At 39.8% G+C, this 18,737-nt stretch overlaps 6 protein-coding genes across 12 annotated transcripts in view; 4 read left to right on the plus strand and 2 right to left on the minus strand.

Moving 5' to 3' along the window:
- The window catches only part of LOC125502040 (WD repeat-containing protein 19-like), a 50,870-nt gene that overhangs the window by 7,125 nt on the left and 25,008 nt on the right, over positions 1–18,737 (plus strand). The gene's annotated exons all lie outside the window — the stretch shown is intronic.
- On the plus strand, positions 282–3,750 carry LOC105684929 (endonuclease/exonuclease/phosphatase family domain-containing protein 1-like). Its single transcript, XM_012398671.3, has 7 exons — positions 282–418; positions 1,081–1,379; positions 1,569–1,895; positions 1,979–2,268; positions 2,387–2,608; positions 2,675–2,924; positions 3,004–3,750. The coding sequence occupies exons 2-7, from the start codon at positions 1,224–1,226 to the stop codon at positions 3,373–3,375; spliced, it is 1,617 nt and encodes a 538-aa protein (XP_012254094.2). The 5' UTR covers positions 282–418; positions 1,081–1,223; the 3' UTR covers positions 3,376–3,750.
- LOC105684927 (centromere protein I-like) lies at positions 3,737–7,341 on the minus strand. Of its 3 annotated transcripts, XM_012398670.3 has the most exons (14): positions 7,203–7,341; positions 6,641–6,739; positions 6,438–6,563; positions 6,213–6,362; positions 6,033–6,121; positions 5,838–5,968; positions 5,582–5,771; positions 5,406–5,512; positions 5,184–5,338; positions 4,921–5,124; positions 4,745–4,851; positions 4,492–4,683; positions 4,009–4,425; positions 3,737–3,916 (listed from the first exon to the last, which is right to left on the minus strand). In XM_012398670.3, exons 1-14 carry the CDS (start codon positions 7,255–7,257, stop codon positions 3,824–3,826), a joined length of 2,115 nt encoding a protein of 704 aa, XP_012254093.2. In that variant the 5' UTR covers positions 7,258–7,341; the 3' UTR covers positions 3,737–3,823. The 3 variants fall into 3 exon arrangements, with proteins under 3 accessions (XP_012254093.2, XP_048515483.1, XP_048515484.1); XM_048659526.1 differs by lacking the exon at positions 6,641–6,739 and having other exon boundaries at positions 7,203–7,336; XM_048659527.1 differs by lacking the exon at positions 6,641–6,739 and having other exon boundaries at positions 6,438–6,606; positions 7,203–7,331.
- LOC105684926 (DNA (cytosine-5)-methyltransferase 1-like) lies at positions 7,282–12,852 on the plus strand. Of its 2 annotated transcripts, XM_012398669.3 has the most exons (16): positions 7,647–7,776; positions 7,925–7,985; positions 8,057–8,420; positions 8,492–8,818; positions 8,890–9,042; positions 9,116–9,578; positions 9,657–9,856; positions 9,947–10,364; positions 10,430–10,759; positions 10,838–10,989; positions 11,069–11,403; positions 11,476–11,587; positions 11,669–11,818; positions 11,892–12,058; positions 12,138–12,378; positions 12,466–12,852. In XM_012398669.3, the coding sequence occupies exons 2-16, from the start codon at positions 7,939–7,941 to the stop codon at positions 12,703–12,705; spliced, it is 3,699 nt and encodes a 1,232-aa protein (XP_012254092.2). In that variant the 5' UTR covers positions 7,647–7,776; positions 7,925–7,938; the 3' UTR covers positions 12,706–12,852. The 2 variants fall into 2 exon arrangements, with proteins under 2 accessions (XP_012254091.2, XP_012254092.2); XM_012398668.3 differs by having other exon boundaries at positions 7,282–7,985.
- Positions 12,740–13,937, minus strand: LOC105684930 (calcium load-activated calcium channel). Its single transcript, XM_012398672.3, has 4 exons — positions 13,724–13,937; positions 13,541–13,618; positions 13,145–13,464; positions 12,740–13,074 (listed from the first exon to the last, which is right to left on the minus strand). The coding sequence occupies exons 1-4, from the start codon at positions 13,782–13,784 to the stop codon at positions 12,982–12,984; spliced, it is 552 nt and encodes a 183-aa protein (XP_012254095.1). The 5' UTR covers positions 13,785–13,937; the 3' UTR covers positions 12,740–12,981.
- LOC105684931 (importin subunit beta-1) lies at positions 14,124–18,347 on the plus strand. Of its 2 annotated transcripts, XM_012398675.4 has the most exons (7): positions 14,126–14,322; positions 15,089–15,147; positions 15,227–15,409; positions 15,471–15,824; positions 15,897–16,046; positions 16,129–17,984; positions 18,231–18,347. In XM_012398675.4, coding segments are annotated over exons 1-7 (2,658 nt in total). In that variant the 5' UTR covers positions 14,126–14,267; the 3' UTR covers positions 18,232–18,347. The 2 variants fall into 2 exon arrangements, with proteins under 2 accessions (XP_012254096.1, XP_012254098.1); XM_012398673.3 differs by lacking the exon at positions 18,231–18,347 and having other exon boundaries at positions 14,124–14,322; positions 16,129–17,988.

Genomic DNA, 18,737 nt, shown 5'->3' on the forward strand with positions numbered 1-18,737 from the left:
CGAACTCGACTTTTGTCGTTTCCACCGAACCTCATCCAGACCCAACCATGAAGTATTTTATGGTTGGGTTCTGGTTCCAGTTCCGTGTTTCCACCGTACAAACGCTCACCCCAACCTGACTCGAACCCGATTCGAACCATCGATGGAAACTTAGTCATAGAGATTCGTGAGTTAACAGTTGTGAGTCAAATACTCGAGTAGCTCTCGGTCGAGTACTTATTCTGGATGGAGATTAAAAATAAGAAGTGCAACAAAACTCCAAGTAGGATGTGAACTTCTTTTTATTACATGTGATATAATAATGAAAAAGATAAGTTTCTCAACTAGCACGGTCCACCACCCTAAACTGTGTTAAATCCATACTTATAAAATCTTCAAGAATTATCCGTGAGAGATTTAACGTCTTTCATCAAGCCATGTAAGTTTCAGATTACTGAAAAAAGTTACGACTGCTCAGCTATTAAGTCATTGTTAACAATATTTGTTATAATGGTATCAACGCGCATTCCAGGTTTTACAATAATTCGGCTTTAGTTTCTTTTCTTACTTTTTGTTTCTGTTTCTAATTTTCGAATACACCTTTCTCGCTGTACTGTGCTTTCTCCCCCTCACACCTGTCAGATAATCTGCCACTGATTTGTTATTATCATTATTAAAAGCAGACAGCTTGAGGTGAAAATATATTCTACAGCTACACTCCTTGATATCATACAACATATTAATAGTAATTGTTACTTATGAATCGACAGATTCTGGATAGTATCAATCACGTTCTATTAAAATACAACACGTTGTCGTCAAGTCTGATATAGATAAAATGATATCACTGCTCAAAGTCCAAATGAGAATTAGAGAGCATAAAGGATCTACGATGTCGTACCCCGAATGTTTATCCGATAATTCTGAAATAAAGTATATTATGCAACAGTGATTGATTTCAAACTACTCATCTGGTCACCGATTCGTAACAGATGATCAAATGTCAAGATACTATCGTTGTAAAAGACAATGTTCAATTTCAAACTCAAGATAGTGTATATAGATTTTCCAATTTATTAAATGTATGCTTTCTGATTACAGGTCCAGCAGAACCTTATCACAACTGTGCCCAATGCTCCAACTACTGTTATTAAACAAAAGATAATGCATTACGAGTCTTTCAAGAGACTGAATACTTGAACTGATACATTTTGTTTTCTTTGTTCTCCTTTTTGTCTGTTAAAATGGGGCAAACCGGATCTAGTAATATTCATCACCATGGTGGTAGAGGATCCAAAGTACGGAGTCTGCGGAGAGTCTCCCTCGGTGGACTCGGAAAAAAGCATTTCAAAAACCATAAAATTTCACATACTTTCACCTACATAGATGGAAATATCCAGGTGTGTAAAATATTATTAATTTTGTTATTATTATCAAAGTAATAATAACGAATAGGAGCAGTAAGACTTCCCTGATTTTATTTTCATCGTGGTATCCGACGAGTAGGTAGTAAAGGCCGAATTGTTATGTTAAATTCAATCAGAGAAAAAAGTAGCAAATTTTCAATCATTGTGAATTTTTCTGCACAGGTTGATCAATTGAACATAAATACTGCGACTGAAGAGGAGCTGATGACACTGCCAGGAATAAACCGAGCAGTTGCTAGAAATATTGTAAACCACAGACAAGCTATTGGCCGTTTCCGTAGAGTTGAAGACCTAGCCTTAGTCTCTGGTATTGGAGCTTATAAATTAGAATTAGTCAAACCAGAAATCTGCGTTACACCAGGGGGCGATGTCAGCGAGATTTCATCGCGTGCTTCGACAAGTCTCGACTCAATAGGAAACTCTGGAAGTTTGTTAGATATTAATAGCGCGAGTGTTTATGCGCTACAAGGGATTCCAGGCTTTAATCAGGTTAGAAGCCCATCGATATTTCTGTAAATGAATATATCGCATACCTAGAGTTCCCTATAACCTTCCGGTTATACTTCATTCAGGAGCTAGCAGCTAACGTTGTTGAAAAACGACACAGACGAGGTCCATATCGAACTCTAGATGAGTTATTGAAAGTTAGAGGAATCGGGAGGCAACGTCTTGAACTTATTAAACCTTATCTGAAGGTTGCCATCGATTCCGATGGGTCTGTAACTCCTACTCCAAGCAACAGCACGTCTCCGTCATTGTGGAATAACCCAAGAATATCAAGCACACCGATTTCAGGGTATAGAGAAAAAGTTCCAACAGAAACTTCCAAAGTCAATGGAGTTAATTCAAGAACAAATTTTGAGTGAGTTTGGAAAATAGTTTTACCGAGTTATTGTTAATTAGCAGCGTCAATTTGCGATTGAATTTTATGCTAAACAACAGATTAATCGAAAGATTCAGCAGTGGTTGAATTATTTCAGCAAAATAAGCCTAGAAACAACTTCTGTGATATCGGAAGAAGAAATTTGGGAGCTTCTCAGCGTTGCAAGTCCTCGGCCACTTATACCTTGCGATTTCTTGAGCCGACTTGGAGGAAGAACGTCTCTCAGGATCGCCACTTGGAATCTTGAAAGTTTCACTGTTGATAAAGCCTGCAATCCAGGTGTCAGAGAGGTTATTTGTAGGACAATACTTGAAAACAGGTAAAAATGGAAAAAAAATTTTTAGTAATTTTCATATTGATAGAATACTAAAAATTCAAACTCCAGGTTATCTCTGCTCGCCATTCAAGAAATTGACAGCAGCGAAGCTCTGGCTAAGGTTACATTGGAATTAAATACTCCAAGTCTCAAACGAGTCAAAGATTGGCAAGAAAATCGAAGGACTTGGCGTTCTGTCCATTTAGGACAAGGTCTTGCGATACTTTGGGATGCAGACGCAAAAATTGGCATATCTCTGCAAGAGCAACCTCCTTTGACTGAAAATTTGTTTCCACTGGCAGCTTGCGCTACTTTCGATGTAAATTTTAAATTGATCTCTTTACAAGAGTGATAACGAGGATTCGATTCTGGTTTAAACAACTTTCACCTGTTTTCAGATAAACAAGCTTAGCGTTACAGTAGTGAACCTTACCTCACGTAGTGCAAAGGATTTGAAGACAATAGAAAATCTATGCGATTGTGAAAATTCTCTAATTGTTGGAGATTTTTCTAGAATAAACCAAGCTGAGCGGCTAGATTTGGAATTTTCGAGTCAAGAAAATACATCGACAGATTCCGCAGAGTATTCGTTCAACGACAATATTGCTTGGGGTAAGAAATCGAGAACACTTTTCTATACAGGATATTCTGGAATTATCCGACGGGGTCTAACGCACCTCGGCATACCTCGTGGATGGAAATGGGGCGGCGCAGTTTCTAGCCATTGTCCAGTTTGGTGCCAGATATACTCACAGGCTGATAATTATTAATTCAAGTACAATACGGTCATTTTCCAGGCCAAATTGTGGATGCAAAGTTGATCCACGTGAACGATGCCTGATATTCCAATCACTAAGGGCATAGAAAGTTTTTTTTTTTCATTGCAGTTAACTTTATCCTGCTATTTTTGCTCGACTGGGTAACTATTAAAGCTACCTAGATCAGGTTAAGAATAACAGCTTAACCTACGTTAGTAGGCACTGTTTAATCACCGTATTAATAGGGGGAAAAAAAAAAAAAAAAAAAAATTGGTGCCCTTTGAAACAAGGAAGTTGAGATTACTAATTCCAATAAAATACTTGAATAAAAATGTACGGTGCTGGTCAGTCGTATACAATGAAAAATAAAACAAGTATTTCCATAAACTTTTATAGTTTATCAGCAGTTTATTTTTTCCAGGGTGTTCAAGTTGAAAAAAAGAATGTAGACACATCGTACCTACGTAGATCGATTCTCTGCCTTTTGATCATTGAAGATTTTTAAGAAGTTGTATACCGCCGGATAATAAGTTTCTGCAACTCTAAGATAGTCCTAGAAAAAAAGTAACACACAAGATGATCATTTTTTTTTTTTTTTCTTGTTTTTCTTTTTTCATGAACTACAACTTTAAAAACGAACTGAACCTCTTTCATATCGATTTGCAGTCCAATATCCATGAGTGAGCATTTGTAAGGAAGTACAGTGTAGTGATTTGAGATGTTTAGCATCTCTTCGAAATCACATTTATTTTGAAGATCTGTTGTGATTGTTTCCCCCACAGTGGCAAGGAGATAAACTTCCTTATCACCGCTTAGTGTTCTGTTATACCACAGGGTCTTTGCTAGATCTTTGGCATACATGTTCATAGTTTTTATTTGCAATTTGAATAAATCACGGCTATAGTATTCACGGAGTTTGGCGTCTATGACACGGTATCTCAACAGTATCGCAGAAACCCTAGAAAGGTTTGCTATGTCATGGCTTATTAATCCACCATATATCACAGCCGGAGGCGCAACGGTTAATAGAGGTAGATCGGTGCGTTCTTCTAGCATTGCGATCTTAAAAAGTGAAAACGGTTTTCAAGAGCATTGTTACTTTCGTACTTCAAAAACCAAGATAAATACCTGTTCATAGAAAGTGAGAATCTCCGATAGCAGCGTAGAATTATTGGTTTCAACGTAGAGGCCAGATGTGATTAGTTCTTGAATAAAATTCATAAATAATTGCATGGTTTCTTCCAATTCCAAGGGTTGCGTGTTTCCTAGAAATAGCGCTGTCTCGTGAGTCCGGCTCTCTGGAAAACCCTGTTTAATGAACTGAAAAATAAAAGAAACATGGTTAAAAGTCTTTCGAAACAATCCTCATCTTGATACTTACCAAATTCGTTATCATCCTCTGGAAAGTCTTGAGAATCTCACATTTCACTTCCACCAAGGCAGATTCCCACATGGTTTGCAGGGGAATGAGAATATATCTACAAAAATCTGAAATTTGTTTAAATTTTATTCGTCAGTTAATTGAACTACTATTTTGTAATCTTTCCGAAAGTTTACCGGGGTATGAAGGTATTGTCATCCATTCTATAAGACTGAGAATGCTATCCCGATGATCTTTGGTGTTCCAAAAGGGAATATATTTATGGAGGAAACGACTCGCAGGCATAATTTCCTGTTGCATGTAACGAGAGAGGTCTGCGGTCATGGAAAGCAGCCTGTCACGTTCATTGTGAGAATATTTTTCCACTTCAATTATAAAAGCTGAAAATTTGTGACAGATGCTTGAACAGTCGAGTCAAAACAGCAATAAAGTTTCTTACCATTCTCAAGCGCGTTGTACAGGTTGTAACAAAATCTACTCTGGTAGTCGGAAGAGGAGAAAGTGAGGACATGGCAACCGGCAATGTTGACTAGAAGAGACAACGCATTGCATGGTAACTCTAACGTCAACTGATGCTTCCCAAGTTCCTCCAAACTGTGGATGAAAAAAAGTGGAAAAAAAGCATCAGCTGCTTCTCAACATTGTGGCTGGACCTACATACCTTCTAACTTCAAAGATTGACTTAGTACCCCTTTCTTGTGACAAACTGGATCCAACATTGATGTAACCAACCATTGGGATGAGCAATCTCTGCTTTTTAGCTGATCTCTGAAGATGAGGCCAATTTTCAGGTTCAATGTGATAAAACGACTAAGATTATCACAGATTTTTGCTTACAGATTGCTTTGAAGTTGGAGCTGATAGAAAGTTTAGCTGCAAAGTAGGTGCCAAGTGACTAGCACTGCACCTTTTAGCTGCTTCTTGCAGATCGAGTCGTAAAGCCTCAGGAATCCCTTTCCATATACTGTCGATGTTTGTTGTTTGAATTCTTTCAGGGACACATTCAGGCTTGTAGGATTTGAAAAGTCTGTCAAATTATGTGTTGATTTATTTAAAGCAAACGTATATTTGAAACTTTAATTATAATACTTACGACAACAGTGCAAGCAGATGTTTCCGTGGCTTTCCATAGTTCGATTGTAATTTTAAAAGCCTTGAAACTTGCCGGCGAGTCACATCTTCAGGTTTTGTGAGGATATAAATAAGTCGTGCGAATAACATTTCCTAAGCATGAAAAGATTTTTAATTCAGTTAAATTCTCCCGCTCACAGTAGACAAGAACATTTACCAATTTTTGGTTCTTGAGTAGCATATAAAAGAATGCATCGTAGAATGTATCAATAGTCTTGATTTCAATCAGCCCAAAATCAATAAGCCCTGTGAGAAAGGATGTCAATAGTAAATATAAAGCAGCATGTTGAATAATGAAGCAGAATGTTAAATCGTAAAGCTGAAAAGCACAGCTTACCAACAATCCAGTTTACCGCAGCAATACCTGAATTGACAGGCAGGTTTTTTGCAGCTGACATTAGCCACAAGCAGATGTCCTCAACGATTTTTTCACTCATTTTACCAATAGGTACTAAACACTTGATTAGAGAAGAACGTTGTTGAACAGCTGTGAGAATTGAAAGTAACAACCAATTTGAAATAAAAGGAAACAGATTGCTTGGAGATTGGGAATAATCCTTACACATGGACACGTCGGTGATGACCGAGACAAGGAGTAGTAACTGTTTCACAGGTAAGCCGCTGGCTGCAACTTCAGTCTGGAGGATTATCAGCATCTCAGAGAAGCCGGTACTCGTTTTTTTTGTATCTACAATAGTTTGACGAGGTTGACTTTCGACATATCATGCAAACTGTGAATGAAATTGGAATTCAGACATTCATTACCTCGACATTTTTTCAGGTACGACATACATAGATCTGTATTTTCCGACATTTTTTCAAGTTTTTCAGAGGTTCGCATCCCAAACCTCGCTACGACCAGGGCTGCTCGACGAGTAACGGTTTTAATTATTTTAAAACTTAACGTGAGATTTTCGATTTGAATGATAAACGTATACGTAACGCATGAGCACTTTGTTGCAGAGTTTAGAGTTCCTGCCATAGACTACAATATTCAGTTTTCCGCAATTTTGGCGCGAATTAAGCGTCTTGTGTCAATGTGAAAGCTCCAGTCCGTCGGTCTTCGGTGGTTCAAAGAGGATATGCTTATTGGTTGTGGCGTTGATCAAGATAAGATACTATTTCAGTCAATATTTTAGTCAACGACTGTGGCGAAAGATTCTCAATTTAGACTTATACTTTGTCGGGGTAAAAACACCACCGCAAAAAGACAAGAAATAAATATTAATGGCGTTTTTCGCTGCGGGCTAAAACTAGTGCAGTGTAGCAAAAAGGATCTGTGTCCTTCTCTTTTTTCCGGAAAAGAGAGACATAAAACTATACTCACAATTTGTGCACTTTACACGGATGAAAAACCCTGTGGTATGCGGTGCGGTGCTCATAAACTGATCTCCTGAAGTTCAAGCATGATGTCTTCAGCGGTTATTTCCTCCCCATCCACAAGTGACTTTTGTGAGAAAGAGAACCACCTGGATATCGATAATGTCATCAATGATGGGTTAGCCAGTAAAGAAAGTATAATAACTGCTGGCGAGGAAGCGCCCTCCCCCAGGACTAGACGCTTTGCCAAATTGTCCAGCTATCAAATTTCCGGACCTTCTTCGCACATTGATAAACAAAGGGAAAAACGTGCTGCGCCATCAGATAACTTGGTAAACAAGGGTAGGAAGAAGAATAGTGTCATGGATCTCTCCCAGCCCTCGATAGCTTCCATGTTCTCTAAGGAACAGAAGGAAATTAAATCAGAGCCACAGTTGAGCAATCGCATCCTGAAAATTGAAATTACCCATGATCAGGTAGCTATGCTGGACGCTGACTCAGATGAGAGAATACCGAAGAAGCTGAAGCGTGAAACAAAGACTGAGCCAGATGGAAATGAGGTCGAGACTTTGCAGCCCAAGGTTCAAATTAAAAAAAATTTTCCTCTAAATTGCCAAATTTGCAAACAGCGACTCGGCGATGCCGATACAAAATTGTACCAAGGACATCCTCGTGGCGCCGTTGAGGAATTCATTGCTCTCACTGACCCGAGATTGTCACTTTTTACAGGCGAGGAATTAAGCATGCATGAAAGTGATGAGAGACCACAAAACAAAATTACACATTTCAGGTGAAACAGAGCTTCATTTGAAGAAAACCATTTTCAATTATTTTTTAACTCTGAATGATTTTTTTTTTCAGTGTCTATGACAAGAATGGCCATCTCTGCCCATTTGACACAGGTCTTATAGAGCGCAATGTATTACTCTACTTTTCTGGCTATATGAAGGCAATTTATGAGGAGAGTCCCGACCCTGATGGTGGTGTTCCAACCATGAATTTGGGACCCATAAATGAATGGTGGGTTTCCGGTTTTGATGGCGGTGAAATAGCACTCATAGGTTTTAGCACAGCATTTGGGGAGTATATTCTAATGCAACCCTCTGATGAGTACTCTCCGTTCATGGAAGCTGTCAGAGAAAAAATACACTTGAGTAAGCTCGTCATCGAATTTCTGCTAGATGAGTTCAACCCTGCCTATGAAGATCTATTAAATAAGCTTCAGGTAAACATTGGAACCATAACTCAAATCTAACTCAATTTTTATTTCGTCTTGATTGTTTTTTTCTTCCAAAGATAACGGTCCCACCAAAAGGGCATTCGAGACTAACAGAAGACACGCTGCTCCGACATGCACAATTCGTTTGTGACCAAGTTCAATCATTTGATTCTTCAGCAAAGTCTGACGAGAATCTGTTGATAACCACTCCCTGTATGCGATCTTTAGTTAGCCTGGCAGGTGTCACAGTTGGAAAAAGATTGGCGATGCGTAAGACCACACGGAAGTATGAAAAACTTAAAAAACCTGCATGGACGAAAGCCACCACGACACATCTTGTGAAAAACGTGTTCGAAACTTTCTTCACAGACCAGTTAGACAGGCACAACGATGGGGAAAGAACCGTAAAATCTTTTTTCTCTGCATTAATCGATAAATTTGAGTATCCATACTCTCAAGCTCGTTATTTTCTTAGGGGCCCAAAAGACGCAGATGTGCTGTCTGCGAAGCTTGTCAACAACCTGACTGTGGTCTTTGCGTTCACTGCAAAGACATGACAAAATTCGGAGGATCCGGAAGAACCAAGCAGGCCTGTATCCAGCGTAGATGTCCCAACATGGCTCTGCAGGTATAGATTTGCCACAAGATAGTTGATTACAAGTTCAGAAAACAATATATTCGGAGATATTAAATTTTTTCAGGAGGCCGACGACTCGGATCCTGATGATGAGGAGGAATACGAAGCATTAGCAGAGCAGGCTACTGCCTTCAGTCACAAAGTTGCCAAGGGTCTCCGAAAAATAAAAAAAGAAATTAAGTGGCTCGGAAAAGAAATAACTAACGATGGACGGAGAATTTTCTATGAATCTGTCCTTGTGGGGGGAGAAGAACTTCGGATCAATGATTGTGTTCTCATCGAACCCGACGATCCAGCCATCCCATTGTACATCGCCAAGATAGTCTACATGTACGAGATGATAAATGGAGAAAAAAAATTATTCCATGCCAACTGGTTTTGTAGAGGCGGCGACACCGTCTTGGGAGAAACTTCTGACCCAATCGAACTATTCCTCGTTGACGAATGTGAAGAAGCCCCATTTTCGGCAGTTAAATGCAAAGCCCAAGTGATACGAAAAAATATTCCTGACAACTGGGCTGAATTGGGTGAGAAACAGACGAACCCCGATTAAATAATTCAACCGTCATCCAAAATTGTGAAATAAAACTTTTACCTTCTTCCAGGCGGTAATAAGCTGTGCCCTGAAGATCAGATCAATGATGTAAACCAAACAACTTTCTTCTACCAAAAGAGATACCAAGTTGAAACTGCCCGTTTCGAGGACCCCTTGCCGGATCCAAAATGCTTACGCCAAGATATAGCCCACAGATTTTGCCCGGCATGCGCTCGTTTCAATGCCGTTCAACAACGAAAGATTCCAAGGGTGAGTCCGTTGTTTTTTTAGAAACGGAGAACTGTAATCAAATGGATAATTGTTTATTTGTTTTTTTTTTTATTTTTTTTTTTTTGTAAGGTTGACGAACGTGGAGAGCAAATAAGCAACAGTAAAGTTATCTACAATGTTGTTTATTACAAAGGGGATGAGTTCAGAGTCGGGAGTACAGTTTACCTGATGCCCGGGACGTTCTCTTTTAAGCATAACGCTTCAAAATCGGAATTTTCAAGGGTCAAGAAGGAAAAGGTCGACGAAGATATGTACCCAGAGTTCTACAGGAAATCATCGGATCACGTGAAAGGTTCTAACTTTGACACCCCAGAACCTTTCAACATTGGGCACATATCTTCCATCTATGCAACGACAACCGATAAGCTCGTTTCCTCCGATGAAATTTGGATTACCGTGACCAAACTTTACAGACCGGAAAATACTCACAAGTTACAACAGTCTGTAGAGCAAGCGGACCTGAATATGTTATACTGGAGTAGAGAAGGTAATTGAAATTTTAAGTACGTTGAAAAACTGATCGGCATAATTTTAAATAGCATTATTCCGCAGTGCGGGATCTCAACTTTCAGAAGGTCGTTGGCAAGTGCTACCTGATGTATTCTGAAAATTTAGAACAGTCTATCGAGGAATGGTCAAATTCTGGGGCAAATCGATTTTACTTCTCACAATCTTATAACATCGATGAAAAGAACTTTGAAGAGCCTCCTCCGCATACAATAACTATTGGGAAGCAGTCAAAGGGCAAAGGAAAAGGCAAAGGAAAAGGAAAAAGTAAAGAACTCTTGGAAAGCGATAAAAAACATATTATTCATGTTCCACCCAATCATCCAGAGGTTCAGAAACGTTTACAAACTCTAGACGTCTTTGCAGGATGCGGAGGTAGGCCATTTTAAAGAATGCTCTAGGATCTTTGAAATCAGTAATGATTGGAATTTCTTTCCTTTAATTGTGTGCCAGGACTTTCCGAAGGTCTACATCAAGCTGGAATAGCTGAGAGCCGGTGGGCGATCGAAAAGGAAGAACCTGCAGCCCACGCCTTCCGACTGAACAATCCAAACGCCATAGTCTACTCGGAAGATTGCAACCTATTGCTGAGAATGGTGATGGATGTAAGTATCGGCAGATGTAACATACGATTTTCAGTCTAGATCATGCTAAGTGTTATCGATCCTCTTCTCCATATTTTAGGGAAAGGAAAAAGACGAGCACGGGCAGCTTCTCCCGCAAAGAGGAGAAGTTGAGCTTCTGTGCGGTGGGCCCCCGTGCCAAGGTTTTAGTGGAATGAATCGGTTCAATTCGCGGCAGTATTCGTTGTTCAAAAATTCGTTGGTTGTGTCGTGTTTATCGTATTGCGACTATTACCGGCCAAAGTTTTTTATAATGGAAAACGTTAGAAATTTTGTTACTTTTAAAAGAAGCATGGTCCTTAAGCTAACTTTGAGATGCCTCATCCGAATGGGTTACCAATGTACTTACGGAGTACTTCAAGCTGGAAATTACGGTGTCCCACAGACTAGAAGAAGGTAAATTTCTAGCTTTTTATTTGTGACGTGACTTATCTTTAAAGTCCAAGATAATTCCCTTTGGTTTCATAGGCTCGTGATCCTTGCCGCTGCACCTGGTGAAGTACTCCCAAGTTATCCAGAGCCTACTAACGTATTTAGCAAACGTGCTTGTCAGCTGAGTGTCGTAGTAGATGGTAAAAAGGTGAGTTTTTGTCGGGAATGGTATTTCACTGTTTCTAAATAAAAAGAACGTTTAGTGGAATAAAAATTTCCGTTTTTTCAGTACACTTCCAACTGCGAGTGGACCGATTCAGCTCCCTACAGAACGATAAGCGTCAGAGATGCCATGTCAGATTTGCCAGACATTAAAAACGGTTGGGATAAGGAAACAATGTCCTATGGTGGCGAACCAGTCTCGCATTTTCAGAGAAAGGTAGGCTCACATTGAACGATTCTGATGAAAATATTGCCAAAAACGTGAAATCTGATCGAAAAAAAAATTTCAGATCAGGGGTAACCGGTACCAAGCTATGCTTCATGACCACATTTGCAAAGAAATGGCTCCTCTAGTCGAGGCGAGAATTGCACATATTCCAACTGCTGCTGGTTCAGACTGGAGAGATTTACCAAATATAGAACAGAGGCTCAGCGATGGAACATTCTCAAAAAAGCTGTGAGTATTTCACCTAATTCATAATTTTTAACGCTGCAGTAACGATTAATAATAATACTTTTCTTGATCAAATATTCAGACAGTACAACCATCATGATAAAAAAGCAGGAATAAGTTCAACGGGGGCACTTCGGGGAGTCTGCAGCTGCTGCACTGGTAAACCTTGTGAACCGATGGATAGACAATTTAACACGTTAATTCCATGGTGTTTGCCTCACACTGGTAACCGTCATAATCACTGGGCTGGACTTTATGGGCGACTTGAATGGGACGGATTCTTTAGCACAACGATTACGAATCCTGAGCCAATGGGGAAACAGGTGAATATAGATTTTTGCAGTTGGAACTGTAAGAAATAATTAGAAAAAAAAAATCGATTTTTTTTTGCTGGAACCGATTACTTTCAGGGACGTGTTTTGCATCCAGAACAGACGAGAGTTGTGAGCATAAGAGAGTGTGCAAGGTCTCAAGGTTTCCCCGACACTTATCGTTTCTTTGGTAACATCATGGACAAACATCGTCAAGTAGGTAATGCTGTTCCACCACCGATGGGAGCAGCTATTGGATACGAGATAAGAAAGAGTTGCTATATCAAGGCTAACATGAAAACCGAGGATGAGATGAAGACGAAGGTAAACCTCGGGTAGGAGTAAAATTTTGAAAGATAAAAGATGTTTTAAATGCGATAAAAGAGAGTGACGTTATATTTTTGTATGAAGTACGATTCAGTGTCCATAATGTGGGCTCTCCGTTTGAGAGAATTACGATATTAAAGATACTTTCTTGAGAAAAAACGATATTGTTTGAATTATTCATAATAAATATTTCGAATTTTAATGAAAAAGGTAGTGATTTGGCATAGAGGACATTCAACACTTTGATCAAGTTGATGGAAAGAAATGTTTTTCTTGTCACTCAATAAATCACTTGAATTGTTGAGGTGGCGGGCCAAAGATGCTACCGCTCTGTTTGCTTGCCGTTCTGGAGGGAGCAAAGCCAAGTATCTTCTGTATGTTCTAAAAACAAAAGAAACATTTAGTTAGGTTTTCAACAAACTGTCGAATACAAATTAATCACTCTTCGTACTTGTCTAATGCTCATTGTGCATAGAATATATAAAAATATAAACGAGCACTCCATGTAGTCGTCACCGGGTAGATTTCTATGCGAAAGTCCTTGTATCCAGCTTATCGGAGTGAATGGAAGTCTGGCAACAACCCTGCCGTCGAAAATGCTGTTGAACATACTTAGGAGAGCAGTGAATGCGAATCCAATGGCAAACATTGACTTCATTTTGACTAGTGAAAGATCCCGATTGTTATTCTTGAGCCTCTCCTCTTCACGTTCTATTTTTTTTTTCTGCTGTTTATCCAACGAGTCACCGTGTGCCTCTTTTCTCTTCTCAACTGTATCGGACATGAGAATGAAACTGAATTGAAAAAGTTTCTGCAAAAGACTAGAATTCGACCGATCATGACTCACGTTTTTTGCTTTGTTTTTCCACCTCTGCTTTGAGTTTCTGGTATTTTTCTGTTCTGTATACCATAAGCCAGGTCAATCCTGTGAAATGATAAACAATTGTCTCAATGACTGTAGAACAAACTGTTTTCAGCAGGTAGGTTAGATTAATAGGACAACAAAACAAGAAGCACCGATACTTCTTACCTTCTCCAAGAAGAGCAGTGCAGATACTAATAAATACGATTAAAACGGTATCTGCCCACATTTTAAGAAATAATATATGGTAAGAGTCAAAGAATTCTGAATTGAAAACAGCTCCGACACTAGCCTTAACATCAAGTTTGCTGGCAGTGGCTAGTGGTGGCTATCAGACTACTTATTCCGACTTTTTGGAAATATGGTGGATCAGTCGGTGGATGGTCGGTAGGATCAGTCGGGATTGTGATGAGTTGCCTAACCGGAAACTGTCAGATAAAAAAGCCAGCACCGCAATTTAGCGGGCTCCAAAAGATGGCGTTAAAAATATCCCTCCGATTTCAGCCACTAGGGATTCGCGTTAGAGAGGGATAAAACAGGAAGTGGTAGGGGATCTGTGTCGTGAAAAGACGAAGTATAAAGTGACTCGGTCCTACATGTGGGCGATTGCCGGTTACTGCCAGTGACTTTGAAATATAATAAAATTATTGGTTTGAAATAAGCAGTACGTTGTAAAAATAAGGTATATCAAACAAAGTCATAATTCGTACAAATGGATCCGACAACTGTGCACCTGATTCAGGTCCTAGAGAAGACCGTTTCTTCGGGTAAGTCGTATTCTTGACGTTACGAAAAAAAAAAAAAAAAATAATACTCGAAATAAAAACCAAAATTGTAACCCGTCGTCCTGCATCCCAAAATCTTTCCCATCCTCATCCATTCTTTAGACCGCGTCCACAACTTAGTCTGCCAAAATCGACGAAACAGGCCGTTATAGTCACCCTGTTTAATTCATCCATGGTTCCCGTTGGGTACCACAGATGATAAACAGGCTACTCTTCCAAATTTACGTCCCCATCATATTATCAATTATATGTTCAATTGAATAGTTGAAAAGAGAATTCTCGAGATTTCGATTAGCAATCGTCAGGAAATCGGAAGATCATTAAAGCCTTACCGTTAAAGATAATTATTAGGGGGAAAAATAACCGACTCTCATCGCTGCGTCCATCAGGAGATGGTCGTAATAACTACCATAGCGCCGACCTGATCAACGACGGTTACCGATTTTCTTAAATTTTGTGATTCAAAATTCTTCAATCGAAATACAGTGCACCCAATTTCTCATTTTATCCTCATGTACGTATAAGAGAAGACTTCCCTTTTCACCTTTTTGGCGGCCAATACAGGGGAAAATCCCGAGGAAGGGGGTTGTTTGGCTTTATATCCATCCGACGAACCATTATTAACCCTGTTTTTTTGTTTCTAAAACTACTTATTAGTCCATTTCTCGCTTCAAGAACAACTTTTTTAATCCTGTCCCTCATCTATGAAGATTCACACCTTTTAATCATACATTGCCAATTGTTTCAGACAAAAATGAGCTTGAGGCTGCGCAAAATTATCTGGAACAGGCTGCACAAGCGAACCTTGTGAGTGTTATATGGTGTTATTCACTTTTAAATAAATATTTCTAGTCGAACTATTTAACTTTGTAAAACTTTCCCACAGCATGAATTTATTCGGCATCTTAGTGGAGTGCTCGTCACAGGGGGCGCGAGTACAGTGGCACGAATGGCGGCAGGTTTACAACTCAAAAATCAGTTGACGTCTAAAGATCCAGCATTAAAATCACAGTATCAACAGCGTTGGCTCGCCATACCTGCTGAATCTCGAGACTACATTAAAAAAAATGTAAGTTATCGTGATTTTCCAAATATTGACTTGGATTCAAAAATTTTCCATTATTATCCAGATCCTTGGAGCTCTAGGCACAGAAAATAACAGACCAAGTTCAGCTGCCCAATGTGTAGCTTATGTAGCTGTCGCGGAACTCCCAGTTGGCCAGTGGAGTAACCTGATACCAGTTTTAGTGAACAATGTGACAGATGCAAACAGCACAGAGATGATGAAAGAAGCGACGTTAGAAACTATTGGATACATTTGCCAAGATATTGACAGTGAAGTGCTTGTTAGCCAATCAAATCAGATACTAACAGCCATTATTCACTGCATGAAAGGATCCGGTACCTCGAGTCATGTGCGACTCGCCGCTACTAGTGCTCTTTTTAATTCCCTTGAATTTACAAAAGGAAATTTTGATATAGAGGTTCGTCGTTACATTTGTTTATAGTTGATGTTATAAATTCCTTCAATGTCGATAATCAATCATTTTTTACAGAGCGAAAGGAATTTTATTATGGAAGTTGTTTGCGAAGCTACGCAATCTGCCAACACTCAAGTACGTGTTGCAGCTCTGCAATGCCTGGTTAAAATAATGTCGTTATACTATCAATACATGGAACCATACATGGGCCCTGCACTTTTCCCCGTAAGTTGCATACCGATCTTGAAGTTTTTTACATCCCCGATTCGGTCATCCACCGTTTTATAAATAACTAATCCACTTCCAGATAACTCTGGAAGCGATGCGTTCGGACATCGACGAAGTGGCCCTGCAAGGCATTGAATTTTGGTCCAACGTTTCCGACGAAGAGGTTGATCTGTCGATGGAAGAAGGCGAAGCATCAGACGGAGGTAGACCACCCCTCCGAGTGTCTCGTCATTATGCTAAGGGCGCTTTGCAATATCTCGTCCCGGTGTTAGTTCAGAAATTAACCAAGCAAGAAGAATTCGATGACGAGGATGATTGGAACCCGTCAAAGGCTGCCGGTGTCTGTTTAATGCTACTGAGCTCATGTTGCGAGGATGCGATAGTCCCGTATGTTCTACCTTTTGTGAAGGATAACATTAAGAACGAAGATTGGAGATTCAGAGATGCCGCACTAATGGCTTTCGGATCAATTCTTGGAGGACTTGAACCTAATACTTTGAGGCCTCTTGTCGAACAAGCTATGCCAACATTGATTCAACTGATGTACGATAACAGCGTTGTGGTAAGGGACACAGCGGCATGGACGTTTGGCAGAATTTGCGAAATAATTCCAGAGGCCGCGATAAATGAAACGTATCTAAAACCGCTATTAGAATCTCTGGTGAATGGTTTGAAAGCCGAACCAAGAGTCGCAGCTAACGTCTGTTGGGCTTTTACGGGACTAGCTGAAGCAAGTTACGAGTCTGCGGAGGCAAGTGACGACGCTCAACCGGAAACATACTGCATGTCCCAATACTTCGATTTTATCATTCAGAGACTTTTGGAAACGACGGATCGTCCGGACGGAGCGCAAGCTAATTTGAGGTCAGCCGCCTACGAGGCGCTCATGGAAATGGTTAAAAATTCCCCTAGCGATTGTTACGTTACCGTCCAAAGAACAACGATGGTTATATTAGAAAGATTGCAGCAGGTTCTACAGATGGAAACGCACATACAAAGTCATTCAGATCGCGCTCAATACAACGACCTACAATCACTTCTTTGCGCAACACTTCAGTCGGTGCTTCGAAAAGTAACTCCCGAAGACGCTCCACAAATATCCGATGCTATCATGACAGCGTTGCTGTCTATGTTCAATTCAAATTCTTGCAAAGCTGGGGGTGTTCAGGAAGATGCTTTGATGGCTGTATCAACGCTTGTCGAGGTTCTTGGCGAGGGATTTCTTAAATATATGGATGCCTTTAAGCCATTTTTGTATTTGGGATTGAAAAATCATGCAGAATATCAAGTCTGTTGCGCTGCTGTTGGCCTAACAGGTGACATTTGTAGGGCCCTTAAAAACAAGGTTCTTCCGTATTGCGACGAAATAATGACTCTATTGTTGGAAAATCTGAGTAATAACACCGTGCACAGATCCGTCAAGCCTCAGATACTCTCCGTGTTTGGAGATATTGCCTTGAGTATCGGCCCGGAATTTAAAAAATATTTGGAAATCGTTCTTCAGACATTGGCACAGGCTTCGCAGGCGAACGTCGACAGAACTGACTACGATTTGATCGATTACTTGAACGAACTGAGAGAAGGAGTTATCGAGGCTTATACTGGAATCGTACAGGGTCTTAAAGGAGATGGAACTCTACCTAGTCCGGACATTACTTTGGTCGAACCACACGTTCCATTTATGATCCAGTTCATCACGTCGATTGCTCAAGACAGAGAACACTCCGATGGAAACATTGCAGCCTCGGCTGGACTTCTTGGAGATCTTGTAACCGTGTTTGGCGTTGATTTACTCCCTATGGTTGAAACTGAACCCCTAACGGAACTGCTAACGAAAGGACGCAGATCTCGTACTGGAAAAACAAAGACGCTAGCTACGTGGGCAACCAAAGAAATTCGAAAGCTTAAAAACGCGGCGAATGTTCAGTCTAGTTGGTGAGTATTTTTTTTAATACATTACCTCGGCATTTGTCTCTTTCATCCTGGTAACAAAATTTTTGTTCGTGAAACGAGCAGTGACAGGCTAGGATATGTTAGGTATACGTGAAACGCGCGGCGGGTTGCATTTTTTAAATTTCACAACAAAATTCAATGAAAGAATTCAAGAGAAGGAATAAAGTTGAACTCCGAAGAAACTTGAAATTTCTAAGTATACATATTTTTTTTTTCTCATGTTTCCAGATCACCTCATGGTTGTACTGTTGTGCAATTTGATTATACTAGAAAACTATCAAACACAATACAAAGACAACAAGATTGGATAGTACGGATGCGAGTTGATAGATGTGCGTGAGTTCCGAAAAAAAATATGATGATGAGATGACGTCTACTGGTAATGTTATGAAAAAACAAAATATCCACTCGGCCAAGATTCGGTATCCTTGCAATCCTCCTATACAAGATTTGTCCGTGATCTTATACAAAAAAGTAACGATAATAAAAAAAAAGTTGAAAAAACCTACCGCTTGTAGAAAAAGACACACGAAACCGACTTGGAGGATTTTTGTTGGAAAATGGGAAATGGATGATTTAATCGATGTGTGATAACGCAAGAATGAAGATAAATTCCAATGATGTGAGTGTGATGCTTGAGACTGATGAATCTACAGCTCCAACCTAATCTGCGTGATAGTTGAAAAGACGTCGAAAGCCTTCGGCGCTATCAAGATTCCAACCAACATGAGAACC

This window comes from Athalia rosae, chromosome 8 (assembly GCF_917208135.1).
Source record: "Athalia rosae chromosome 8, iyAthRosa1.1, whole genome shotgun sequence".
NCBI classification, from domain to species: domain Eukaryota; kingdom Metazoa; phylum Arthropoda; class Insecta; order Hymenoptera; family Athaliidae; genus Athalia; species Athalia rosae.